Raw genomic sequence first — 24,613 nt, forward strand, 5'->3', positions numbered from 1 at the left:
GGGTTCCCTGGGACCCAGGAGCATCACCAACACATGGACCCAGGAAAAAGCGGGGTGGGCGGGCACTCTGAGGACAACGAGCCCAGAGTTATGCAAAGAGGGAAAAGACGAGGCTCCAAAGGGATCAAAGCACATCGTTTTATTTAACATTTCCAACTTAAAACTTCATTATAAAACTTGTCAAATAAAGGTAAAAAACAATTTGTAGCTGGTACCCAGAAACTGCAGCCCTTTCTCATCACTGGGGGAGAAGTCAAGGCCCTCCTTCGTCCCCACAGCTTCCTGGGTGAGGCCGGGCCACAGTTTCCCCCGAACAGTGTTTACAGACTACAAGACGCAGGACACCAGCGCACACCACCCTCGTGGTCACAGCCGCGGGGACGGAGTCATGCGCTGCAGCCACAAATGGCTCATGTAGAACATGTATCATTAAAAAACCCAACCTGCACACTCTATTGATTAGCTTCCCCTATGTTTAAGATACTGCAAACTGAAATTTGAACACTGAACTTCAGTGGACTTCCCGTTATAGAATAATTAATGATGAGACTATATCAACTGAACTAGAACTTAACAGCTAAAGCTACCTTATGCACATCTATTAAACTACAAGAGAAAGGATTTTAAACTAGTCCCTTAAATTGTTTTTAGATGAACACAACACTCCTTCACAGAATTTTGTAACTATAAAGACTATACAAAATACAGTATAAACTGCATGAGCACGACAGTAGCAAAAACAGTTCAATTAAAAAAGTCAAAAACATATAAAAATATTAGCCTGAAATGGCAAATTTTCAACCAGTCTGTGTAAAAATGTTTAAATAGGGATGTTACTGCAAAAATATATATTTATTCTTTTTTCTATTTGGAACAGTTTATAAAGGCAAACAAACACCTGCAATTGAGGTAGAAAAGCCAAATTCGCAAACTTTGGATTAAGAAAAATACCCTTCCTATATCTTAATAGCATTTTTTATACAATAGTAAATGAATTCTAATTGTTCCAAAATTTTAATCCACCTGTAGTACTTTATAAAACTTAATTTAAAATACTGCAAATGTTTTGTTAAGATACTCAGTCCTGACAATTATTTCACATTCAAAATACTGTACAGAAAACTCTGAAGTCACCATATATTACATAAAGCTATGTATGTACATCTCCAGACGCTCTGGCTGCGCAGGCCGCCGGGCGCTCCTCCCAGGACAGTGCCACTAATAATTCTCTCTCCCTCTTAGCTCTGGCGTTTGACGCGAGCCTGGTTTCTACTTCCAGTCACACTAGTAAATGCGTCAATTTAAAGGAAGCAAATGAAAATTCTTACTGCAATAAAACATAATACACTTTACCTGTAACAGTGTTTTCATTTAAGAAGAACCAATTCACAAAGCAAAATTTTAAAAAGTCAAAAACCACAAACATCAAAAGTCTTTTTCTCAGGGCACTGATAAAAGATGGCAGACAGAAAACAGCGTTAAGGACTGAAAATTCCCTATCAGAATGCAAAGTCTAACACCTATTTATGATTTAGTAAAAACAGACACAGCGACATGGAAAGGCTTACTCCTAGGCTCTAGAGTTCTGACTCAAAAGGGCAATGAAGGCAAGTTTCTTGCAGACTGCTTTTCTTGAGGCGCACTTACGAGCACTGCGGGCTGAGGCTCAGTAGACGTAAGGAAGGATGCGGTAGGGTACGCGCTGACAGTACCTGTCCCAAGCCACGCCGTACTTCCTCCTGCACTGGCGCTCGTCCCGAGCCTCTCGGTGCACAAGCAGCACGGTGAAGTAAATCACGTAGAAGTACGGCAGGATGTGGTTGAAGCCTGGGGGGGCAGCAGGGAACAGCCTTCGGTATTCCGACTTCCAATGCTACACAACACGTAGTGTTCCCCGCTTCCCCCAAACCCTCTAAGTGAACCCTAAAATAATCTCATTTTCTTCAATAATGGGGAAAACTCAGCCAGGTCAGAAAATCCCACTGGTGCATGGCAGAGGCAGTATTTCAATGAAAAGTGTGATTAATCCTACAGTCCGTCATAATCCAAACATGTGTCCTCATTTAAAGCACATCTGCCCGTCCCCCCACCCCCCTGCCAATGAAGAGCAGGGCGGGGGCGGCCGAGCGGGGGCCAAGGCTGCCGCAAGACCAAGCCGTGGGCTTCGTAAGAGCCCAGGTATAGGAGAGATGCGTGCCAAGTCGTGAAGAGAAAGCTCGACTGATTTCCGTATATTCTGCGTAGCAAAGAGCATGAGGCACAGTTTAAAAGTTAAAATTCTGCTTTTAGAAGTTTCAGGTGAAACTTCAGGCTCTGTGAGTTGCTAACGCCCCACAGAAGCCAAATGAACGAGGTGCTACAGGTCACCGGTCACCGGTCACCGGTCAGGAGGAGCATCTCCCATGTATCACCCCAACCTCGGCCAGGCAACGCCACTCTCACTGGCTCTGTCCACAACGTCCCCACAAAGGACACACACCTTGCGGGCGGCCAGACAGGCAGGTCAGCACACCCCCTTGATGCTTACCACACGGGAGGGACCACGCCAGGGCCATGATGAGATCGCCCAGGTAGTTGGGGTGGCGAACAAAGCCCCACCAGCCAGACACTAGGAGATTTTTTCCCGTTGAAGTATGGATGGTTTTTAAATCTATATAAAAACAAATACATTTGCAATGATATGGAGACAAGCAGAGACATAAAATCTTTCTTTACACAATAGAAAACCAATACGTACGTGCAAGCCTTGGATCAGTGGGATTTTTCCGGAATGCGTTCTTCTGAGCATTTGCACATCGGAAGATTATATATCCACAAACTGTAAATTTTTTAAAATTTCATGTTAGCAATTTAGATATACTCTACCGTTTAAAAGCATCTGTAATTTCACTTAGAGATTATTTCTGAGCTCTGAGGAAGTTTCCAAAGTAGAGCACTTTTTAGGCAAAACTAACTAATGACATCTGTGAATAAAATGTGACACAGCCCACATTACAATAATCAATACAAGAACTGAGTATAATGACTATAGGCTCTGTTTAAATAACTACTGGCCATAAAATGAACACTTTATTAATATTACAACATCTTGCATGTAAATACGTGTCAAATCCCACTGCAGTCCTAAAAGCTGGTAGCTTTATTTCAAAACGTCCAAGTTAACAGGGCCTGACATATCACTATTAACTATGATCTTGTTGGTCCCCAACAAAGTAGTAAACAGTTTCCCCTCGTTATTAGCTCATCTGTAATATACGTCTTACACGACCCACAGGCCTGGGTGACGGATAAGCCTAACCAGGACTGCCGCCTCCACCGCGGACCCTGGTCAGCATGGCAACACCGGCCGCACCCGAGGCCCAGTGCCTGCCGGCCGCCCTCCCCTCACGCCGGGGAGGTGGTCGGTGGGCAGGCAGTGAAGGCAGCCCCCCTGGAGCTGATCCACGCGGCCACGGCAGGCCGCCGCCCCGCACCGGCCCCTCTGCCTGGCCCGCCGGCCTCCCCCCACCCCGCTTTCACCGCTGCAGTTCCGCTCAGACGCCACATCCCCCAGGAGAAGTTCTACCTTCAGCTCCCATCACCTCTGGTCTATCTGTCCCTCGTCTAGTCTCCTCCGTAGGCCTCACGTGAGTGTCTGAGTCTATTCCTCCTGTCAGAATATAAGTCCTAGGAAGGCAAGACTAGTCTTCCTACTTCTTCAGGTGCCTACCAGAAAAAGCAGGCACTCAATAGCAAAACGCATCATTACTAAACAGCTAAATTTAAAATGAATTCAAATTAAATGTTTTAAATTTAAAAGCAAACTGCTTTGTTTAAAAATTATCTCTTTAGAACTGATAATTGTCCAGGGGCTGAGTGAAGAACACGAAGACTACAGAACGGTCGCGGGGACGGAGAGCACAGCACAGGGGACACAGCACAGGGGACACAGCCCAGGGCACTGTCACAGCCACGCGCGGGCCAGGCGGGCGCTGGCCTGGCAGGGGCCACTTCCAGCGCTACAGAAACATCTGACCACTGTGCCGTCCACCTGAAACTAACATGAATGTCAACTGTAACTGAAAAATCTTTATAAATGTTTAAAAAAATTAAAAACAAATGATCATCTCCTCAGAGAACTACTAAAGAACCTAAGTATGAAGCATCCATTCTCTCTGCAAGATGTAAGAATCTTATCATTCGTCCATCAAAAATTACTTCAAACGGAGCTAATTATGGCCATTAAAAAGGGCACATTACAACTATGTAGAGACCTGAGCATGTCACAGCTGACACATAACATTTAATACCCAGAGTGAAATCAATACTCACTTTTCAGAGCAATAATTAGAGAAGCCACCGGCCAAGACACCTCGTTTGGATGATGGACCAAATAGAAGGCCTGGAGGCTGTAGGTGAAGGGGACCCACACCAGATCCCCAAAAGCCAGCATGAACCCGAATCCGTCGTGGGTGATGTCCATGGTGGTCAACACCGCCTCCTGCCGGGACGGGGAAGTGTCTGGGTTTAATGTAGTCACACAAAGCGCTAGGTCACAGCCAGATTTGTAAAGTGCTAGGGCGGGGCGGGGGCACAGCAGCCAAGCTGTGGCAGCAGAGGGACAGGGCCTCCGGCTAAGTGTCCCGGGCTCCACCTGCCGCCGCTCTGCCCCTCACTCTGCGGTCCCCAAATAACAGGCCAATGGGCGGCTGCGGGCCTCCCTTGCCCCGCCCCTCGGCTGCGCCCGGGCTCCAGGTTCTCAGGCCTCCCCCGAGCAGCCCCCACAACCCCTGCCTTCCGACCAGGCGCCTCCCAGAGGCGCAGGCCAACGCGAGGCTGGACTGGGACCGCGAGACTCGCCCCCACGGGCCTGGGAGACAAAGCCAGGGAGCCCAGCACAGCCCCTACGTCCGGCCGGGAGGGTGCAGCCGGCGGGCCTGCCGAAGGGACAACGAGGCCGCCGGGCACCTCGGCTCCAGGCCCCCTGCACCCGCCGACCTCCAGTCACGCTCTTGCTGTCCAGGCAGGTTTTCCACGCGGGGAAATAAGCCGCCCGGCAACGTGGCGCGCTGCCTGCCTCCCTTCTCGTGCCAAGTCTCCGAAAGCGCGCAGGCCCTGTCTCGGGGCTCGGGCCGCTTGGGCAAGTGGCCAGGCCCCCGCCCGGGCACCTCCCGCCACGCGGCCGGGCGCTCAGAGCCCCGCAGGCCCTGACGGCGACCCAGGGCTCGGGTCCCGGGGTCAGAGCGGCGTCCTGCTCCGCGTGCGCAAGCCGAGGCCCGAGAGGGCGGTCGCTCGCCCGCCGTCTCCCTCCAAGGCGTCCGCTTCCAAGGCTAATTACCTCGTTCCACAGGGCGTCCACCACGTACAGGAGCTGGAAACTGTTCACCAAAATCATGGCCAAGGACGGAGTAGCTCGGTTCTGAAACTTCATCTCGGCCAAAAGCATCACCAGGTTGATGACCACCTGCAGCAACAGGGGCAAGGACAGTCTCAGGGCCCCTCCTCAGAGCTCCTCGGCCCCCAGGGAACGGCGGTGCCTGCGCCGCTGAGAGCCCCGCAGACGCCACCTCCGCAAGCGACCGCTGCAGCGGTAAGACACCTCGGCGGCAGCCCCGAAAGAAGACAGTCCTCCTGCCAAAAGTGCCTCACTCGCTCCAATCATGAGAAACACTGGGCTAACCCAAATTAAAGGGTCCTTTCCGCGGGTCAACGTCCCGCGAGACGAGGAAAGGCTGAGCTAGACTGTTAATGACCAGAGGACGCCAAAGCAAGATAAGGGCGAAATGCACTGTGGGGCCTGCGAGGCTCCTGGAACAGAGCACGGTCGCCAGCGGAAAAGCTGCGGAAGCCCAAGGTCCGTGGAGTTGGTGAACAGGGCTGCCAACAATGTCACTGCGTTGTCCTTGATCACTGTACCACGGCTCTGCCAGAGGCTGCCGCTGGGATGCAGAGTGACAGCTGCAAGAGAACCCTCCTACATGTCTAAGATACGTTGTGTTTTTTTTAAGGGGAGGAAAATATATTTCTCATTACATGAATGCATCAATTATCACTGTCCTACATAAACAGAAATGACTGTAAAAACAAACTCTTTTAAGGTTTAATAACCTGTAACGGGGCATCTTGACCCTCTGGACTATATTTACAGTAAAAAAAATATTTTAAGTAGACAGATTTAGTGAAAGCTATAATTATTCCTAAAAATATATCATCCGCAGGTTACCTTGAAATTTTCTACCATTCTTTCTAAATACAAGACTAATTTTCACTACAGAACTGAAATTAAAAAAAAAAAAAGAAGAAGAAAAGAAAGAAAGAAAGAGAAAGACATACCCATCCGATCAGTCCGGGGCGCAATTCACAAAAGTATTTGAGATCAAAAACACCAACCCGAGGATTTAATTCCCGGCCAATGAAGAAATCATAGATAACATTTCCTGAGAAGGGAAAAGCTCTTATTCAAACAGGGCGTTTTGGAAAAGCTCCATCCCAATGCCAATTATGAGGCTTTAAAGCCGCAATTCAACCCAGGGACCAGCCCACTGGCGCTGCGGTGAGAGGTCAGAGCCGCTAGGGGGGACCGAGGCAGCGGGGCGCTGGCCCGGCCAAGGGGCCACCGGGGCCCCGCGGCCAGGCCTCCGATCGGGGGAACTGGAGTCGTTTTTAAATATAGACTCACAACTTTTTAAAATAAGCAACTTACTTTTCTTTTTTTATGTTTAAATACTTTAGGTCAGAATCAACCAATCTGAAATTTTTTTTTAAGGATATTTACTACTTGGGACAAAAAATAATGTGTAATAAGTTATGGCGCTACTTTTACCTTACTAACTTTAGTAAGTTAACCTTACTAAATGTTTCTGTAAGGCAGGCACCAAAATGCCTTACTGTCAACAAGTGGTTAAAAAGGGAAGAGAAACATGGTTAAGTTATAAAGAAATAGTTTTTCCCCTCTTTCCTTGTTCTCGCTTCTCTTACACTGAAGCGGGAGGAGCCCCGTCCCCAGCCCGCCAGCGCGGCTCACCTGAGCTGGCGGGCGACAGCTCGCCCGGGGGCGCGCGCCGCGCCCGCGCGTAGAGGTAGGCGCTCAGCGCCGCGGAGAAGGCGAGCGCCGCCAGCGCCAGCTGCCGGAAGTGCCGGTACACGAAGAGCAGGTCGGCGCCGGCGCCGCAGAGCAGCGCGGCCCCGAGGGCGGCCGCCGTCAGCAGGAGCGCGCGGAACCCTGCGGAGGCAGCAGCGACGTTAGCGGGCGGCGGAGCTCCGTCCGCTCCTACCAAAGGGCAGGGCGGGTTTTTAGTCTTGGTTTCATTATTTCAGCTACATGCACACAAATACACGAACGGAGGGGTGATCTTCAATACAGACACCGTACCTCTCAATTTTTCAACTACTTTTACAGATTGGCTGCAGGTTAGATAATTTATCTTCATGCCTTTCAGACAACCGGGAGAGAATTTACTATTTACTACCCTGGTGTAATCGGCTTTGACAGTTTAAGGAGTACAACACTCAAAAGTGCACGACACTCAAAAGTTTGGAGCTATCAAGCCATCAATTTGAGTCTTTGAAAAAAAGAAAAATCACCATTTAATCTATACTTGAGTCTTCTTCCATCAGTAAGAGGTGTTCCTTCTACAACCTTAAAAGAGAAATATGTTAATTGAAAATTTTACAGGCACAACACTTCACCATCATATATGTGTCTTCTAATATTACAGATCTCAGCATGCCCGAGAAGGGAACTTTAGTAACAAGTTTCCTTTTTAATTATACGTTATTGATTATGCTGTTACAGTTGTCCCACTCCCCCCCCCACCCCCCGCTTTGGCGAGCCCGCCTCCGCAGGAGCCTGTCTCGAGTATAAACCGGGTAACAACGGTTCAACGTGCGGAACCATCACGCAGCCCCCCTCGCCCACCACCCCATGACCCCCCAAGACTAATCGAGCTCTGATAACTCCTGCTCTGGTTCATGCCTCACTCGGAAAGCTGTAACGACTTCAGCTGCATTGTCTGACACAGGGGGGGTCCCTTTTCTTCTTTTTTCTTTTGTAAACAATGTAATTTTATGATGAGGCCTTTTCACCTGGGCCCCGCCCACACACCCATCTACTCTGGCCCTCCTACCTGCTGATGCATCAGGAACTGAGATGCTGACTTGCTCGGCTACTTGTCCACATATGCTACCCCACGTAGTCATTTCACGTGTTTCTTCCTCCAGGAAGAGACTGAGCACTTCCTGGATGGGGCCGTTGCGCTCTATGCAGCGACCCGCAGCGCACCCATATAGTGGCACTCTAGAAGCACCGACGCTTGAATGGGGTGCCTCAAAGTCAAAGTCCTCTTGGTCAATGGCAGTCACGTTTCACTACCCAAAGTAACTATTCAGAATGTTGCAAGTCATTTTAAACCGTCAAATACTCATATGAGATCATTTTTCTTGGGCTAAACTACTTCACCCTTTCATTAGCAATAGAAGGAAAGGAACCCAGGAGAAATGGAACACCTTTAGAGATCACAGGATTAGCAAAACCCCACATGCTAATTTCAAATGATCCTAATTTATTAAAGGTCTCACAAATACTGCATTGCGTTTTCAATTTGTGTGTGTGTGTGTGTCTCTCCCTTTATATATATATATAATACACACACCCATATTATTTAACCATCAAACCTATTTTCATGAAGAATATTATCTAGTCTGATATTAATTAGCCTTAGCTAAGTTAATCTGAATTAGTGACTTTTACTATGGAGCTTTACCATGAAAATGCCCGGCTGCCCACCTCACAAAAACCCTCGCTGCAGCCAATAATGTGATGGCGAGAGTTCAAAGTATTTCCAGCCTGCAGCTCTATCGCTCTATCACTGGCGTTCACCTCTCCTCGTAAACCTGATCTTTTGGTTTACAGACAGTTGGTAAACTTGCAAAGCCCTAAGAATAAGATCTCTAAATGAATTATTTATTGCTTAAGGAATCTTGTGTTTCTTTAAATAATCCAAGTATTCTACTGAAAGAAGAAAAAACTACCCTTAGCAATGAGTGCAAATTTTAGACATTGCATGAGCATGAGAACATAAAATGTTCCTAACAACAAATTTTTAAAAATTAGAAACTCACCATATTTTTGAAAATATAGTAAGTAAAAGATGCAGACTAAATCTATTGAGCTCATGGGAGGTGGGGGTGGGTGGGGCAGGGAAAGTGGTGGCGGGAAAACAGAGACAAATGCATTAAAAAAAGAAAAATAAATTTTCAACAGCCAAATAAATAAATAAATCTGTTGAGCTCAGTAGCTTACCGACTGATAACTTTAAATTCTGTATCTGAAATGACATATACTGAGGGGATATTTTTTTTCCAGCATTCCAGCAACTTCTACCATTAGGCTATTTTGCACAATAGTTGATTCTTTTCTACTTGGCTTAGAAAGTTCCACGAGACCTCAATCAGATTTTTAAAGTTCCACTTAATAAGCAAGTGTTACAGGATTCAAGGGTAAAGGCGTAACAATCTAAGTTCAGGCCAAGGACAGCTTTTAACCTTAAACCTCCTGTACACTTTTTACATAAACATGGAGAGAGGGGAGGGAAACGTCACAATACTCTGTACCACCCACCTCCCCCAAAAAAGACTCACCTTCCCGATTGGCAGTAAGTAGAACAGGGCCTGAACAAAAAACCAGAGTAGATAGACCCCAAACACTCTGGTTTCCCATATATCACTCAAAGCTGGCAGAGGCGGCGGGAAATTCAGAAGACTGGGCTCCTCCTGTTCACACAGCAGCAGCAGCAGGAAGACGAAGGCGGGCAGGCCCAGCATGATCAGCAGCGCACCTGCGGGCAATCAGTGAACGCTCACGGCTCAGCTTCCAACCCAGTGCTGTTTTTCGCGCCCCCCCACCCCGCAAGACTCATGGAGGTTTTTAAGGTCAGAACTCAAGTCTGGCTGGCTGTTTGAAGCTGATTTCTCGTGTCGCATTGAAAAGTCCTAATCTCTACCTGTCGTGTCCAGTGGGCAAGCAACATGGCCATTAAAGCAATAAAACAGCCGCTGTCCAGCACTCCACAGCTAACGTCCAAGCTCTGGAACATTTAAAACCCAATCACTGTGGGGCAAGCACGTCGAAACTCCAGCATATTAAAGATAGGAACATCTAAAACTTTTCTGCCTAATCTTAAAAAAAAAAAAAGACTATTTCCCCCCCTAAATTTCTAACAATTAAAATAGCATCACGTTCATGTAGCATGAGCAGACTTTTGGTGATGCTGGTCGCCATCTTTAACAGACCAGCTAGCCAACAACTTACAAAACCAAAGCAACTAAGCCCTGCAGGGTTTTGAACCATTTAGTGTTTTCCTTTACCAGCTCACAGAATTTCACCAGTACCACCCACTTAATAACTCCAAGCCTCTGAACACTTCAGACCTTTGACTCTCACCATCAACCTGTGTAGCCGGCCAGGCAGACACCATGACCCCCTTTGACGCCTGCAGCTTCTTCCCGCTGCTCCTGCCCGGCCCGTCGCTGCGGGTCCGAGGAGGAGCAGGCTTCCCTGTCCCTAACTGTTCACAGCAACCTTCCTTCTGTCACCTCATTAGTCAAAATCTATTGAGAGACTGCTGAAAGCTGTATTTACAGCCAGCCTGGCACCCTTTCCACTCCATTATGACCCTCAAAAATGCCCTACCCCGGGCCTCTGCACCCGCTGCTCTTACTGACTAGAAGGCCCTTCCCCTGGCTGCCACCTGGCTCGTCACCTGCCTGCTTCAGAATTCGTCAGAGAAAGGCCTTTCCTGTTTACCTCACTGCAACTCCCGCGGCCCGCCCTCAGTCCGGTTCTGACACCCACCGGGCACTCCTCCGAACTCTAGGTCCTTCGCCGGTGTGGCTGTCACTTCCATGGATCTCAGTGATGCAGGCCCTTTGGTAACAATCTTTTCTTCCTTAAATTCTATTTCTTTTAACTTGTTCTCTTCTCCTCTTGGACGAAGGCTATACTGTGCAGATATATAACTACTTTCTTGTGACAAATGGAATTTTTCCTAGTTAAAAAATAAAAAGTATTAAATATCTGTAATCAAGAATTATCATCAATGCTACATGAACTAATTCAGCATCTAACTATAGCCATATACTAAGAATAAATCTGTTAAGTTACAGTCAGTCTTAACTGAGAACAAATTTTTAGAATAGACTGTAGGAGGAATTATGGCTTTCAATGTGCTTCCTCAGGGAAAGTCACTTAAACAAAGGAAACAGCAGCGGGAGATGAGAATGAAGGCTGCCGTACCTGCGGGGCTTTGTGAGCGATGTCATTCCACTCCGTGTGCTCGGGTTCCCCGTTGTGCCTGCTGATGCTATTTCCAAACGGCTTCTAAATTGAAGAATATAAAGCATTTTAACCATATGAACCATAACCCACTAAAAAAGAACCTGATGGTAAGTCTTCACCATGGTTATCAAACAGTAAAGAAAACAAAAGATTTTCACAGCTTTAATTCTGAAGAATTCAGGATACTTCTGTTAAAAATAAAAAGGGATAAAATTAACTAAAATTTCCCAACCTATAAAAGACTGGGTTTTATAGTATAGATTCCACATAAGCTCTTTCATCTTTTAAACATAATTAGACTGAATGTTAAAATTTCATTGTTCAATGACAGCTATTCTAACAGTATTTCCTATGTCAGAGAAGTAAAAGTTGGTCAATTAGTTCATGAATTGGTTAAAAAAAAAAAAGACAAAAAGACATTCACTGCCCCAAAATAGCCTATAATGGGAACTTAGGAAATAGTGGGTGTTTATACAGTATTACTAGCAACTTCCACACTATTTTCTCAATTTCATGCTGCCTGCTTTTTATTTAACCTTAAATTTCCCTACTCAGTCTCCTTCCTTGAATGTGCATTCTCTTCAAGCAGTAGACAGATTTTCTTATCAGAATTTGAACAGAGAAAATGCTTCAGCTTGCAAAAGATTTCTTCAGGCAAAGCATGGCTGTAATCTGTCACTTGGCTCCTTTAAAAGTCACGGACAAATTACAACAAATTATAATGCTAATAAGCCAAGAGGAGGAAAACAAATGAAACACTCAAGTCTAGTCCTGGCTGGGTGTTTCGTTGGTTGGAGAGTCATCCTATAGACCAAAGGGTTGTGAGTTTGATTCCCGGTCAGGGCACATATGGGAGGCAACCAATCAATGTTTTTCTCTCTCTCTCAAAAATCAGTAAACATATCCTTGGGTGAGGATTAAAAAAGAAACAAAAACCCAAACCCAAGTCTATCCTTTGGGAGGCCAGCTAGTAAAGGATAGCATTAATATAGTAATATCAAGTTCCAGTTCAAGCCAAAGTCTAACTGAGCAGTGATACCACGCAACAAACACTTGAGTTTATCAAGGTGCCAGTGAGCCACTGCAACAAATGGACCCACCTAAACACCACATACTACTCCTCTCTCAGTTTTTCAAATCTCCAATTTATAGTCTACAGCAACTACAAATGTAATCCTGTAACACAGCTAGTTATTTAGCTGACCCTACACCGTGCCTACTGCAAATGAGGCAAATTATTACAAAAATTACAATTCAGAGTGAAAAAGAACCAAGGAAGACATGAGGTCCAAAGCCACCTGCAGCGGAAGGGCGGCCTTTCCCGTGCCACGCCCCTTCCTAAATGCCGCGGTGCACACACGCTGGGCGCAGGGCTCCACTGCCAAGGAGCCAGTCGCTCTGCGGCTCCCGGGTCACCAGGACTATAAGAAGGTTACACTCTAAAAATACAATGGCCGCTACATGCTAACAGCAAGAATGTGAAAGTGGCTCACAGCATCTGTTCCTTAACCCGAGTTACCTGACCAGTAACGAGAGCCACTAATGGAATGTCCAGACTCACAGGTAATTGTCAAAATGCAAGTTAAAATGCTGAGTTGAAAATCTTCAATAATCATACAGGCAAAAAAATTATAACAACAGAATGAGAAAATGGGCTTTCATACACTTCTGATGGTGATATACACTTTCTTGAAGCAATCTGTCAAGACTCAAATCTGCTCTCTCCATCTATCCTAGCAGCTCCCCTTGTACGAATTTATCCTGAAGAAATATCAAATGCTGAATAAGAATATTTGTTGCCCTGGCTGGTGTGGCTCAGTGGATTGAGTGCCGGCCTGAGAACCAAAGGGTTACCGGTTTGATTCCCAGTCAGGGCACACGCCTGGGTTGTGGGGCCAGGTCCCCAGCAGGGGGCATGTGAGAGGTAACCACACATTGATGTTTCTCTCCCTCCCTTCCCCTATCTAAAAATAAAATAAAAATTACCATCTTTGAATAGGAAAAGCAATCAAGTGTATTGATGCTAAGAGGACCAGATACTTTTATTTTGTACATGAACTTTTATAAATTATAAAAGCTTACTCAGTTCAAACTATAATCTACATCTATTTCATATTTTAAAAAGACATTAAATAGCATCCTTATTGCTATTTCCATTGGCATTTAAAAGCATTATACCTTCTATTCTTCCAAACATTCATTTTTTTATAAAATCTTACAAAGTCATTACCTTAGATTTGATGTTTCAACTGACATTTTAATATTATTAACTGCAAATAACATGAGTAAACATATGGATGAAGGGGAAGACTGTGTTTTGGAAAGACTAAATGCTGCACAAGGATAAAGATCTCCCAAAAACCCAGGTACGTACCAACACCAGTGGAGTCAATTTCACTTCCAACACTTCCTTCCTCATTTCCTTAATGTCAGCGTGGTGCGAAGCAGAGGCAGGCTGGCGGGAACTTTTAGGTGGTCGGCCCGGGGATCGGCCCGGGGATCGTCCCGGGGATCGGCCCGGGGATCGGCCTGGGGATCGGCCCGGGGATCGAGAGCGTGACCGTGACCTTGACCGATTCCCTCGGCGTCTGGAGGGAGAACTGGAAGTTGAGCCACTTTTCTTTTGCCTAAAGGAAGTTAAAGGCTAGAGAGGGAGCAGAAGGCAGAGTGTTAGCACAAGTCCTAACACACACAGACAGAGCCAAGGTACAAGAGGGCAGCCACGGCTGTCACTGGCCCCACGCGCTCCACCACCAGCCCCGAAACCGGGATCTGAGGACCACTGGGATAAGGCCAGTGCAGAATGCCGCCGTGACAGCGACCTGTCCCCACGCCGTGCGACAGAGGCAGCCTCCCCACTCCTGACTCTTCTTTGACGGTACTGCCACAAAATGGATGTGCCTAAAGCAACTAGCTGTGCATTCTCCCACGAACACACAGAGAGATGAGTTACAATTAACATTGATTAAAGCCAAGATGACAGGACAAAAGAAATCTGCACACAAACAATGGTAACAAGACAATGAGCCCCACAGCTTCACTCTGAACAAAGCCCCAGGCAGCCTCGGACACGAGTGTGACTTGGATTACTCAGTCATGTTGGATGGCTTCGCATTTTTTAACTGATTGCAAACAAAATCAAAAGAAGAACAAGTCTCTGACACATGAGAATTATCTGAAATTCAAATTTCAGCATCCACAGCTTCACTAGAGCACAGCCGTGCCCATGCCCCGCCAGGCTGCCAGGAGCTGCCCGCCTCTGCAGAGGCAACACGGCCCATAGAGCCTCAAGTATTTGCTACCTGTCCCTGCAGTCAAACATTTCACTGGCCCCGGACACTTCGACTGTGGTCTGTAGGCCATGGGTTCAAAAGCCAGTTGTTACTGATCTGCCACAAGGCATGGAATTACAAATCCGTCTGTAGAAATGTTTAGAGCATTTTGACAATGTCTGCTGAATCCAATAATAAAAAGGTAGGACTTATTTTGCACGTCTTTTTCATTTGTCATTTTCTGGCCTATTTTAGCTAAGTACTGGCACGCATGGGTCCAGTATTTGACAGCCCAGGCCCTCCCTCACCAGACTCACATCTAATTAATGCTGTTCCCCTGACCAGAACCTCAGGGCCTGGGTTGAAGCCCGAGCCCCTCGGGGTCCAACCCCCCTGCACTGGCCCTCGCCCGCCGCGCTCTCCCAGCGCCTGGCTGCCTGTGCTCCCCATGCCCCAGGCCTTCAGCTGCTGCTTCCGCGGAAGCCGCCCGCCGTCACCCGCGTTTTCCTATTCAGGCTCAGCTCTCAGCCCCCGTTGTCACCACTTCTAAAAGCCTCCCGACACCGAGTGTCTCCCCTAACCCACTACAAACTTGCATCACACACTGTGTTAAACCAGGAACGTGGCCGATGTCAGTGCGTCTTCTCCCGTTGGCCGGGCACTTCTAAGGACAGGGCACCGTGTCCCATCCATACATTCCCGGAGCCAAAAACACTGTCTGTCCCAAAGCGGGAGCATGACCCTGTGCCCCCACACAGAGCCGAACTGCCCACCCCACCTTAAAACCCACACCCACGCGACGCCACGCTCAGCGCCAGTGCGCGGGTCGCCCACCGGAGCACTCGCCTTGATGTCGCCCTCCTTCAGCTCAAGCTCGGTGCCGTCCTTGTACTTCACGGTGTAGAGCTGGGAGGCGCTGTCGTGGCTCAGGATCTCCACTTCGTAGTAGAGGGAGCTCCCCGGCCAGCGGCCTCTCACCACCTCGCCGTCGGCAAATTTCCTACTCGGCATTTTCGAAAGTCAGTCTGAATGGTTTTAAAGGAAAAAAGTGGAGTCAATGCAACGCACACTTACATTTGTCTTCTTTCATAGATCAAACACTGAAATACGACTTTCCAAATTTTTAATTGGTCACGATTTTAATGCCAAAAAGACCTATGGCGGGGAGGGTGCACAACCCTCACTCTAAAGGTGAGACCCCAGAGCTCACCAGCACATGGCTGCTCTGTCCAAGGGCGTCGAAACCGCCGGCCGGAAATGGCAGAGCTCGGACAGTACAGACGCTGTTCTTTCTGCCACATCATGTCCCATCAGGAATCACGCCGCACAGGACGGTTTGGTCCCTGGGGTACACGTGACACTAAGGAGTAATTATGACAACACACCAAACGGTTGCCTATGCAAAACACTGTCACCTCCTGTGGCCATATTTCTTGCTAATCAACAAGGAATCATCTCGCAAAGATTTATTTTGATTTATAAATGTGCATCTAGTCTTACAAAGGCTTTAAAAATATATTACATTTTTTCAGTGGGACAGAATAGAGAGCCCCAAAATAAACCCACACCTTTATAGTCAATTAATGTAAGACAGAGGAAGCGAGCACATACAATGGGCTAAAGATAGTTTCTTCAATAACTGGTGCTGGGAAAATTGGACAGCTACATACAGAAAAATGAAAACTAGACCACCTTCTTACATCACACACATGAATAAATTCAAAATGGATTAAAGACTTAAATGTTAGACCTGGAACCATAAAAATCCTAGAAGAAAACATAGGCAGCAAAATCTCAAACATTGCTTGTAGCAATATTTTATCAGCTATATCTCCCCAGGCAAGGGAAATACAAGAAAAAATAAACAAATGGGACTACATCAAACTAAAGTTTTTGCACAGAAAAGGAAACCATCAACAAAATAAAAAGACATCCCACAGAATGGAAGAACATATTCTCTGATAGGTCTGATAAGGGGTTAATATCCAAAATTATTATAAAGAGCTTACAAAACTATACCAAAAAACCCAAAAATCCAATCAAAAACTGGGGAAAGGACCTGACCGGACACTTCTCCAAAAAGAGGACACGCACAAGGCCAACAGACCCAAGAAAATACGCTCAGCCGTCCCTAACCATCGGAGAAATGCAGACTCAAACCGCAATGAGAGACCACCTCCCACCTGTCAGAAGGGCCCTCATCAAATTCAACACACAGCAAGTGCTGGCGAGGATGTGGAGGCAGGGGACCTTGTGCACTGCTGGGGACGCAGACCGGCGCAGCCACTGTGGGAAGCAGTATGGAGAGACCTCGAAAAACTAAAAATGGATCTGCCTTTTGACCCAGAGATCCCACTTTTGGGAATATATCCGAAGGGACCCAAAACACTAACTGGAAAGAATGACTATAAGCAGCCTATGTTCACTGCAGCATTATCTACAGTCACCAAGGTAGGGAAGCAGCCCAAGTGTCCATCAGTAGATGAGTGGATAAAACAGCTACGGGACATTGACCCAATGGAATTCTGCTCAGCCGTAAAAAAAGAAAGTTTCACCCATTGCAGCAGCATGGGTGGGCCTGGAGAACATCGCGCCGAGTGAAACAAACCAGTCAGAGAAAGTCACATACCAAATGACTTCACTCACATGTGGAATCTAACGAACAAGCTGAACTAACACGCAAAACAGAGGCAGACTCGTGGATGGAGAGCAGACGACAGCTGGGGGGGAGGGGGTGCAGGTAGCCGGGACGGGACAAAAAGGAGAAAGGGCTTGGACAGGGACACCAGGGTGGTGACTGTGGCGGGGGCGGGAGGTGGGTGGAATGTGGAGACTAAATGGTGATGGAAAAAATACAATAAAAAATATATATATTTAATTTTTAACAAATTACCTCTATTAAAAACAACAAACTATGAAACAGGTTAGTCTGGAAAAAATCAAGGGTGTATAATTAACAGTAGTATAACCCACCAACAGGGAGGAAAAAAAAATCCAAATCTAAAATGAATAGCAACTCTGGGGCCCTTTCATAAAGCTTTCAAGTCTAAAGCCCCCAATGCACGCCCAGGAAGCCTGCCAGCCTCATACCTGGGCTAGCACACACCTGGCCCTGGTCCCCCGTTACAACATTCTTTGTCACGAAACCGAAACACGGCCCACAAAACCTCGTATAAAGGACATCCTAAGAAGCCACAAGCAACCTATAGGAATTGCTACTTACAAGAGGCCTGCTTGTGACCTTTCTCAAACATCAGCTGATCTCTGGGCACTCCAGCTGCCAGGTAGCAATGCTTCTCCCTCCACTGACCCGCAGCCTCCCAGGTCCACGTGACAAAACCGGCGCCTCTGACCTTCGACACCAACTGAACTAGCTGGGCTTAGGCCAAGAAGCAGGCAGTACAATGGAAGAGTCTCTCCCTCAACTGCCTCCATCTCACCTGCCCGCAATTCCCAATACATCATCTGCGCATAAAAATATACATTCCTTGCCCAGCTCCTGCCAAGAGCTGATTATACATCAATGACAACATTTAAGAACTTTTGAAGACTGTGGATTAGGGAAGGGAAAAGATACACTACACCACCCCTCCCAAGAAAAACATCTTTCTTAAGCACCACATTTCTTCAGTTAATCACCTGAGATAAAACTTAATAAGCTTCACTTGTTTAGAAAGACGGCGGCGAGGGTGGTAGATGAAAGGAAACACAACTACTTATCTGGTGAAAGAGACAGCTTTCTTCCCAGCACCCCCGGAGATAGCATCGCATGGGTAATGAATGGGTGTGGGCTTGGGGTAGGGGGCAAAGGGACCCAGGAGCTCTGGGGATGAGGCCACACCTGCCTGAGAGTCACCTGAGGGGGCCTGGGCGAGCCGCGGACAGTGGGCACCTTGGGACATGGCTGACGGACACAAAAAGGGAAGGTGACGACAGCAAGCTTTGCCTATTTCAACACTGAGTGTGAGCCTCCAAATTCTAAGAAAGAGGAAGGAAACGGGCCCTCCTTCTCTCTCCTCGGTGTCCCCTATTTCTCCCTGGACCCCCTAAAATCAAACCCCTGCTATGGATACCTGTTCTCCGACGTTGGTCAGCCAAGGCTGAGAGGAGGCAAGTGCATCTTTCCATCAAGATGCCACTCACGTTTCCAACGGCTCTTCCTAAACGTCTGAAACATAGTCTTAGGGGCCTCCTGGATTTTTAAAAAGACCCTTGAGCGGATTCTGTACCTTTTTGAAAATTTACTTATTGGCATCTTTCTGTGACCAATTAAATATTTTGTGTTAAACAAATTAAGATACCCAGGGATATCTGTTGGGTCTCTAAGCTCAATTTTTTAAAAAACAAGAACTGGGACCTGAGAGCAATGTTTCACATGGTGGTTGAGAGAGGAAAAAACCAACCAACCAGCCAGCTCTCCTGAGAAAACCACTATCTTGCCGACAAATGTTCCCCAGGATGGAACCAGCACGTTAGATCCACTCCCACTTTCCACAATACCCAAGCACCGCTGCCACACGGGATAACACTGTGCAGTCACATCCTGATATATTCTTGGGCAGGAGCGAATGAGCCAAGACAGGACACAACTGCATCTCATCATGGACCCACCTAATGGGGCAAGAGACACATGAACAGGCCTCCCTTGGGATGTTCTAGCCAAATGTGAAAAGAAAAAATTTGCTTTACAATGTCCTCCTTTCCCCTAAGTGGTGGAGACACGGGGTCTCAGGCTTTTCTCCATTAACCTACGAGCTTGCTAACTTACCAGAATCCTCACACGTCCCGCTCTGATGTTACTATTTATCCACACAAGCAAAAGCTGCTATTCTCTGCCACGCTGTGTAATACTAAGGGTCTCTGGCCATTTTTCCTTCACGTTTCCCAATTAATCTAAATGTGGCAGAAACAGGAAGCTCAAATGAAGTTTGACAGCTTCCCTCCAACACCTGAGCCCAGGACTGGCCTACATTTCTGTAGGTAAACCACCAACAGGAACTGCTGGTCCCGCTCAGGATGCGAAAGAAAGGCTACCCTCTTGGCTGCAGGGGCAGAATGGCCTGCTTTTCCCTGAGAAATAAAAAGCGAAGTTAAGGCTCATTCCCCTCCTACTCACTCTTCCCCTCCTCTCTAGCCGTCTCTCAGAAAAACAACTGCGCTTGGGGCTCCGTTTAAATTAGGATCCCGCTGCCTCTCCTCCCGGAGCCCCTTTCCCGTCCCGCGCAGCAGTTGCTACAAAGAGTGGTTGCAGAGTTGTTCGCGTTTATTTGCCAGGACCCTGAGGGCTGGGACTAGCTCGGGTCCGGCCACGCCTCATGCAGCAGGTGAGCAAGCCCACGGGCTCCAGGCGGAACTCTGATCGTCCAAGCGCTGTCCACTGTATCTACGGGGTCGCTCTGAGAATCCCAGCCTGACTTCCCACCGGCTTATGCAACCAAATGGGCTAAGTGCTTGGAAACAGGCCCCGTGCAATCAAGTGCTTACTGAGGGCCCCTTGAGGTTGCTGGCAGGGGTCATCACGGAGCATTTTTAAATGCCTTAAACAGGTGAAAAAAAACAAGATTGAGACTTAGTAGGAGCACGCCGGCCTTCCGTAACGATCCGTTTTGGGGTGTGCGCAAACAGCAGGCGAGAGAATGCAACGCATGCCCGCGAGCAAGCCTGCAGTCCGCACCGGAGAGCCACCAAAGCGAGACGACCACGACCCTCAAGGCCAGTGACAAGCAGCGCGAATTAGTCAACTTTGCAACCCCACTTCCCCGTCCGCCAGGCCGCCGCGCCTTTCCTGCTTCCCCGCCCGCACAACCTTCCAAACTACCCAGCTATCTGTCAAAAAGGCGCCCGAAGCGGGCCTGGGAGGGCGGGGGTTGCAGGGCGGGGACAAAGGGGCCGGGGAGGGTCACCGATCCCCAAACCTCCCCAACCAACAGCACTTTAGAGCGACGCGGCGCGTCCAAAATGGAGGGAAACGTCCCCAATTTAAAACCGGCAGCTCCACTTTCGCAGCTGGTCGGGCTGGGCCGCGCGCAGTTCAAGCCCCACCAGCTGCGGCCCCGACCGACCCGAAGGAGGTGAGAGCGAGGCCACGGCGCCAGGCCCGAAGCCCGAGGACCCCAGCCCACAAGCCGCGCCCCGCCGCGGTCCTCCCCCGCCCGCCCCCCGGGAGGCCGCACCGCAGGGAGTGGGCGGGGGTGGGGGCGCTCACCTACGCCAGACTCCGGCGGGGACACAAACGACTCTGGGAGAGTTGCCGAGCTGCTACCCGGTGGCTGTTCCACGCGCGCGACGCCGCCCCGCCGCGTTCTCGCGCTCCAGCGTCCCGCGATCCCGCTGCCCGGCCGCGCGCTTCCCGGCCCCTCCTCTCCTCGCCCCGCCCCTTCGGCCGGCCTCTGGGGCTTCCATTGGCTTCTTGGCCTTTTGAATCGTCCCTGACGCTATAGATTGGCCGGGCGCCGTGGCGCGTCCGTCCCGCCCCGCCCCGCCCCGTGGCGAGGCCCGAGATCAGCCAGGCAAGTACCCTGTGGGTCCGCCCCAGGGTAGCACCTGGGGCGTCTGCCTGCAGGCACCTTATCTCTGCTGCCCAGGAGCCCTCGCGCTCCGCGCTCTTTCTCTCCTGGCACTCGCCAGTTGCCTGGCGATGCGCACAGCAGAGTTTGGGGTGCGAGGTGGCTTGGCGAAAGAGATTATTAAAAACTACAAATAAAATAAATTCTAATAGTGATAACTAAAGATCAACTGTCCGAGAGCGAAGGTGCTTCTTGCTAAAACGCCATTAGTGCTCTCCTTACGGTGTTAAAATCCTCCAGAAGCCTCCGGGCCGTGCCCTGGCTCCGAAGGCGACCCGGGGCTTCTTTGTCTTGCCAACGGCTGCTGTGCCTGGATAGAAACCGATCTGGGGGCCAGTAGGCGGCGGCGGGGGGGGGCGGGGGGGGGATGTGTCCTAGGGTCCCCTACAACTCGCCGAGTTCCTGCGACTGCTGTGAAGAGATGGATTAACATTAAGAAGAGGTCCTATCGCGATAAGGTAGAGAAAGTTCAATAACAGCATGGGACAGGAAATTCTGTGCCTCCTTACACACTGAGATACCATTTAACCTGCTTCCCACAAGTCTGCTTGCAACATTGGCCGCCGAAATGCTGAATCATTATCTGTTATGGTTATCCTAACCCTTTTTTCTTGTACAAGTTATCATTATGAGTTAGTTGGTTTCCTTCCTTTGAGGTCGAGAGTTTAAAACAGTCCAATTGAAGTTCCCCATTTTGCAGTGTGGTTTTAATCAAAGTATTTCTTAACCTGACTACTAGGTTAACTTACTAGGTAAACTGAAGTGAATTTCTATTTTGGAAGCACTATCTATTAAATTATAATAATAAATAGGCTTTTCATCGATAGTCCAACTTCAGGTGCAAGAGCTCACTTTCTCAGTTACAACGACAAAACAACCAGATTTATCAAAAAAAAAAAAAAAAACCCAAAAAACAAAAAACACCTAGTACATTGAGTTTTCTTGGCCATTTGGTCATTCACATCCACTATGAGTAAGTTCCTCAGAGCCTCTCTGGGGAGTAAATTCTGGCACTGCATTGGTCCTGGATGGAAATCTGAGCTACAAAAACGCACACTGTACTTCAAAGTCAGAAAACCGACCTGATTTTTGGTAAAGCCCTGAGCCTGAGTTGCTTTAACCCTTAAGGTAAGATAATATTAGCCCCACCTCATTTTTATTATTTATTTATTTATTTTTTGCAGTAAATGGCAAAGAAATGAAAACACTACCAGGTCCATGGGGACCAAAAATAGTTACTATCCCTAAAAGCCAAGCAATACTATGCTTTTTCTCATATATTCTACCCAGTGTGTGAGATTTCACTGGATCCCTCTTGAGGTATACATTTCCTGCATTTTTCTGCTGATGAAACAAAAGAAGATGCGCTTTCTTTTTTTGTAAAATAAATAAATAAAACTTCATTTTAAAGATCAGGTTTATAAAGTCTCATCATAACAAAATGCGGTTAAAAGATTGTAAATTACTAGAATCATAGAAGCATCTTAGTTCACATTCTACCTTATATTTGATCTACTAAAGACATTTTTAAAATAGCTGGTTTTGAAAGCAGAGAAGGTAAACAATAATTATTGTTTCTTTCTGGAGGGAAACACTGGGAATATCAGATGAATATCTAGGCTACTGTTTCAATACAGGAACTGTTGGTATTTTCCTCTCCTTTTTCTTCTTTGGGGACCACTAAAGAGTGTGTAGACTGGGGAGTGGAGAATTTCCAGATTTAGTTCTCCAGATTGAGTTTAGTAGAAAGATGCCATCAACCACAATTAGCAAGTTGCGAATTGTCCTAATAAATGAAATAAAAGTTGCTTAAAGAGGCACGTCTTCTGTTAATGTGGCCAAGAGAGGCACGGTCCCTGTCCCACTCTGTAAGGAGGATGAGAAGTAATGGAGAAGCAAAGGCCTTTGGCCCTGTCACCAAAACAGCCAAAAGACTCACACAGGGCCAGGAAGCCTTACCTATGAGATACAGGAACAGTGGTGTGACGCATTCCATCCTCCGGCTCCGCTTCCCAGGGGCGATCAGAACCGAAACCTCTTTTAGGAAGCGGGTAAAATCTCACGTGGCAGGAAGTCCAGTTGAACCCCTATGGCTCTGCTTCAAAAGGAACAAATGTGTGTACTCCTGGAGCTACAGAAAGTACCCCCAAGAGCCGTCTGATCAAAATCCATTTCTCCAGATGTTGTTTAACCTCAGCGGTTTATGTTCTCACAGAAGTGAAGTGCATGATTAGCACCATGGAATAATGATACCTGTCTTCATAACACATTTTTTTTCATTTTTCTTGGAAACACTCACACTTAGGGATATTTGCAGAGCTTACTGACCTCACCTTTTTTCTTAATATTTAACTAGCAGAGGCCAGAAAGTGAAACTGAACAGATGGGACTAAGTACACTGCTATCCTCAGCTGCAGCGGAAGCACTTAAAAGAGGTGGAACACTCGTGCCTTAACGGGTTGGCAATAGAGACAGAAAAGAAGAAGCAGGTTCTGGTGAGATAATCACAATACTGCAGTAACTAACCTTAATTTATAAAGCCCTTACCCCGGCAGACCGCTGCTCTAAGCACTTCAAGTATCTTGATTTATTTAACCCACAGGACAGAGTTGGGCCAGGAGCGCAGCTTGCCATTTCTAGTGCTCACTCGGTCCTTCTCCAGCAATTTCTGCCTTGATTTCCTCATCTGTAAAATGGGGATAATACATGTTCTTATTCTGCAAGGTAATTGCGCTGGTTAAATGCAATTGTTCATGTTAGTGTAACTTCATTTTATTTCAAATTCACTAAGTCACTATTTTTAATCAACTGTAAGTAGATCAAAGGGTGTTTTCAATAGCAGATGTATCGAGACATTCTTAAACCATTTGCTGTTTTTCTGAGTCTCTAAATGCTTTGAGTCCTCCTGTAATGCATGTGTAAATATAAGACTGTTTCTTCAGTCTTTTCATCCATTCTGTTCTAAATGAAAAATCCAAACCTGCTTGCTGGGTTAATCTTTTTTTTTTTTAACCTCATCCAAGGACATTATTTTTTTCCATTACTTTTAGAGAGAGAGGAAGGGAGAAAGAAAAACATCGACGCAAGAGAGAAGTATCTATCGGTTGCCTCCCATATGCACCCGGACCAGTGATCTTACGCACCTGGACTGGGGACTGAACCCACAACCCAGGTATGTGCCCTGACCGGGAATCAGTTACAGATGATGCTCCAACCAGTGGAGCCACACTGGCCAGGGCTGTGGGGTGAATCTTAAAACTTAAATATCCTTTGTTTAAAGAGTAATTATTATTTAAATTTATATTGTTGTTAACATTTACTGAGTATTAACTGTTAAAAAAAATAGCCTAAATTTTGTTTGTGTGAGTTGAGAGTCCTGAAATACCCACAGGAAAAAATTTAAATTCTGTGGCCTTCAGAAACTTGCCCTACTGGACCTTTGCCAGGTTGAGCTCTCTCTC

At 47.3% G+C, this 24,613-nt stretch overlaps 1 protein-coding gene across 1 annotated transcript; it reads right to left on the reverse strand.

The window, feature by feature from the left end:
- Positions 1–184: 184 nt before the first annotated feature.
- LBR (lamin B receptor) lies at positions 185–23,752 on the reverse strand. The gene is made up of 15 exons (XM_054576646.1): positions 23,700–23,752; positions 23,112–23,247; positions 15,433–15,611; positions 13,689–13,958; positions 11,273–11,356; positions 10,832–11,024; positions 9,619–9,815; positions 7,564–7,618; positions 7,004–7,201; positions 6,313–6,416; positions 5,318–5,443; positions 4,312–4,480; positions 2,738–2,818; positions 2,528–2,650; positions 185–1,827 (listed from the first exon to the last, which is right to left on the reverse strand). The coding sequence occupies exons 3-15, from the start codon at positions 15,595–15,597 to the stop codon at positions 1,667–1,669; spliced, it is 1,926 nt and encodes a 641-aa protein (XP_054432621.1). The 5' UTR covers positions 15,598–15,611; positions 23,112–23,247; positions 23,700–23,752; the 3' UTR covers positions 185–1,666.
- Positions 23,753–24,613: the final 861 nt, after the last annotated feature.

The sequence above is a fragment of the Pteronotus mesoamericanus genome, unplaced genomic scaffold (genome assembly GCF_021234165.1).
Source record: "Pteronotus mesoamericanus isolate MK-2021 breed Mesoamerican mustached bat unplaced genomic scaffold, CSHL_Meso_final contig_347, whole genome shotgun sequence".
In the NCBI taxonomy this organism is placed as follows: domain Eukaryota; kingdom Metazoa; phylum Chordata; class Mammalia; order Chiroptera; family Mormoopidae; genus Pteronotus; species Pteronotus mesoamericanus.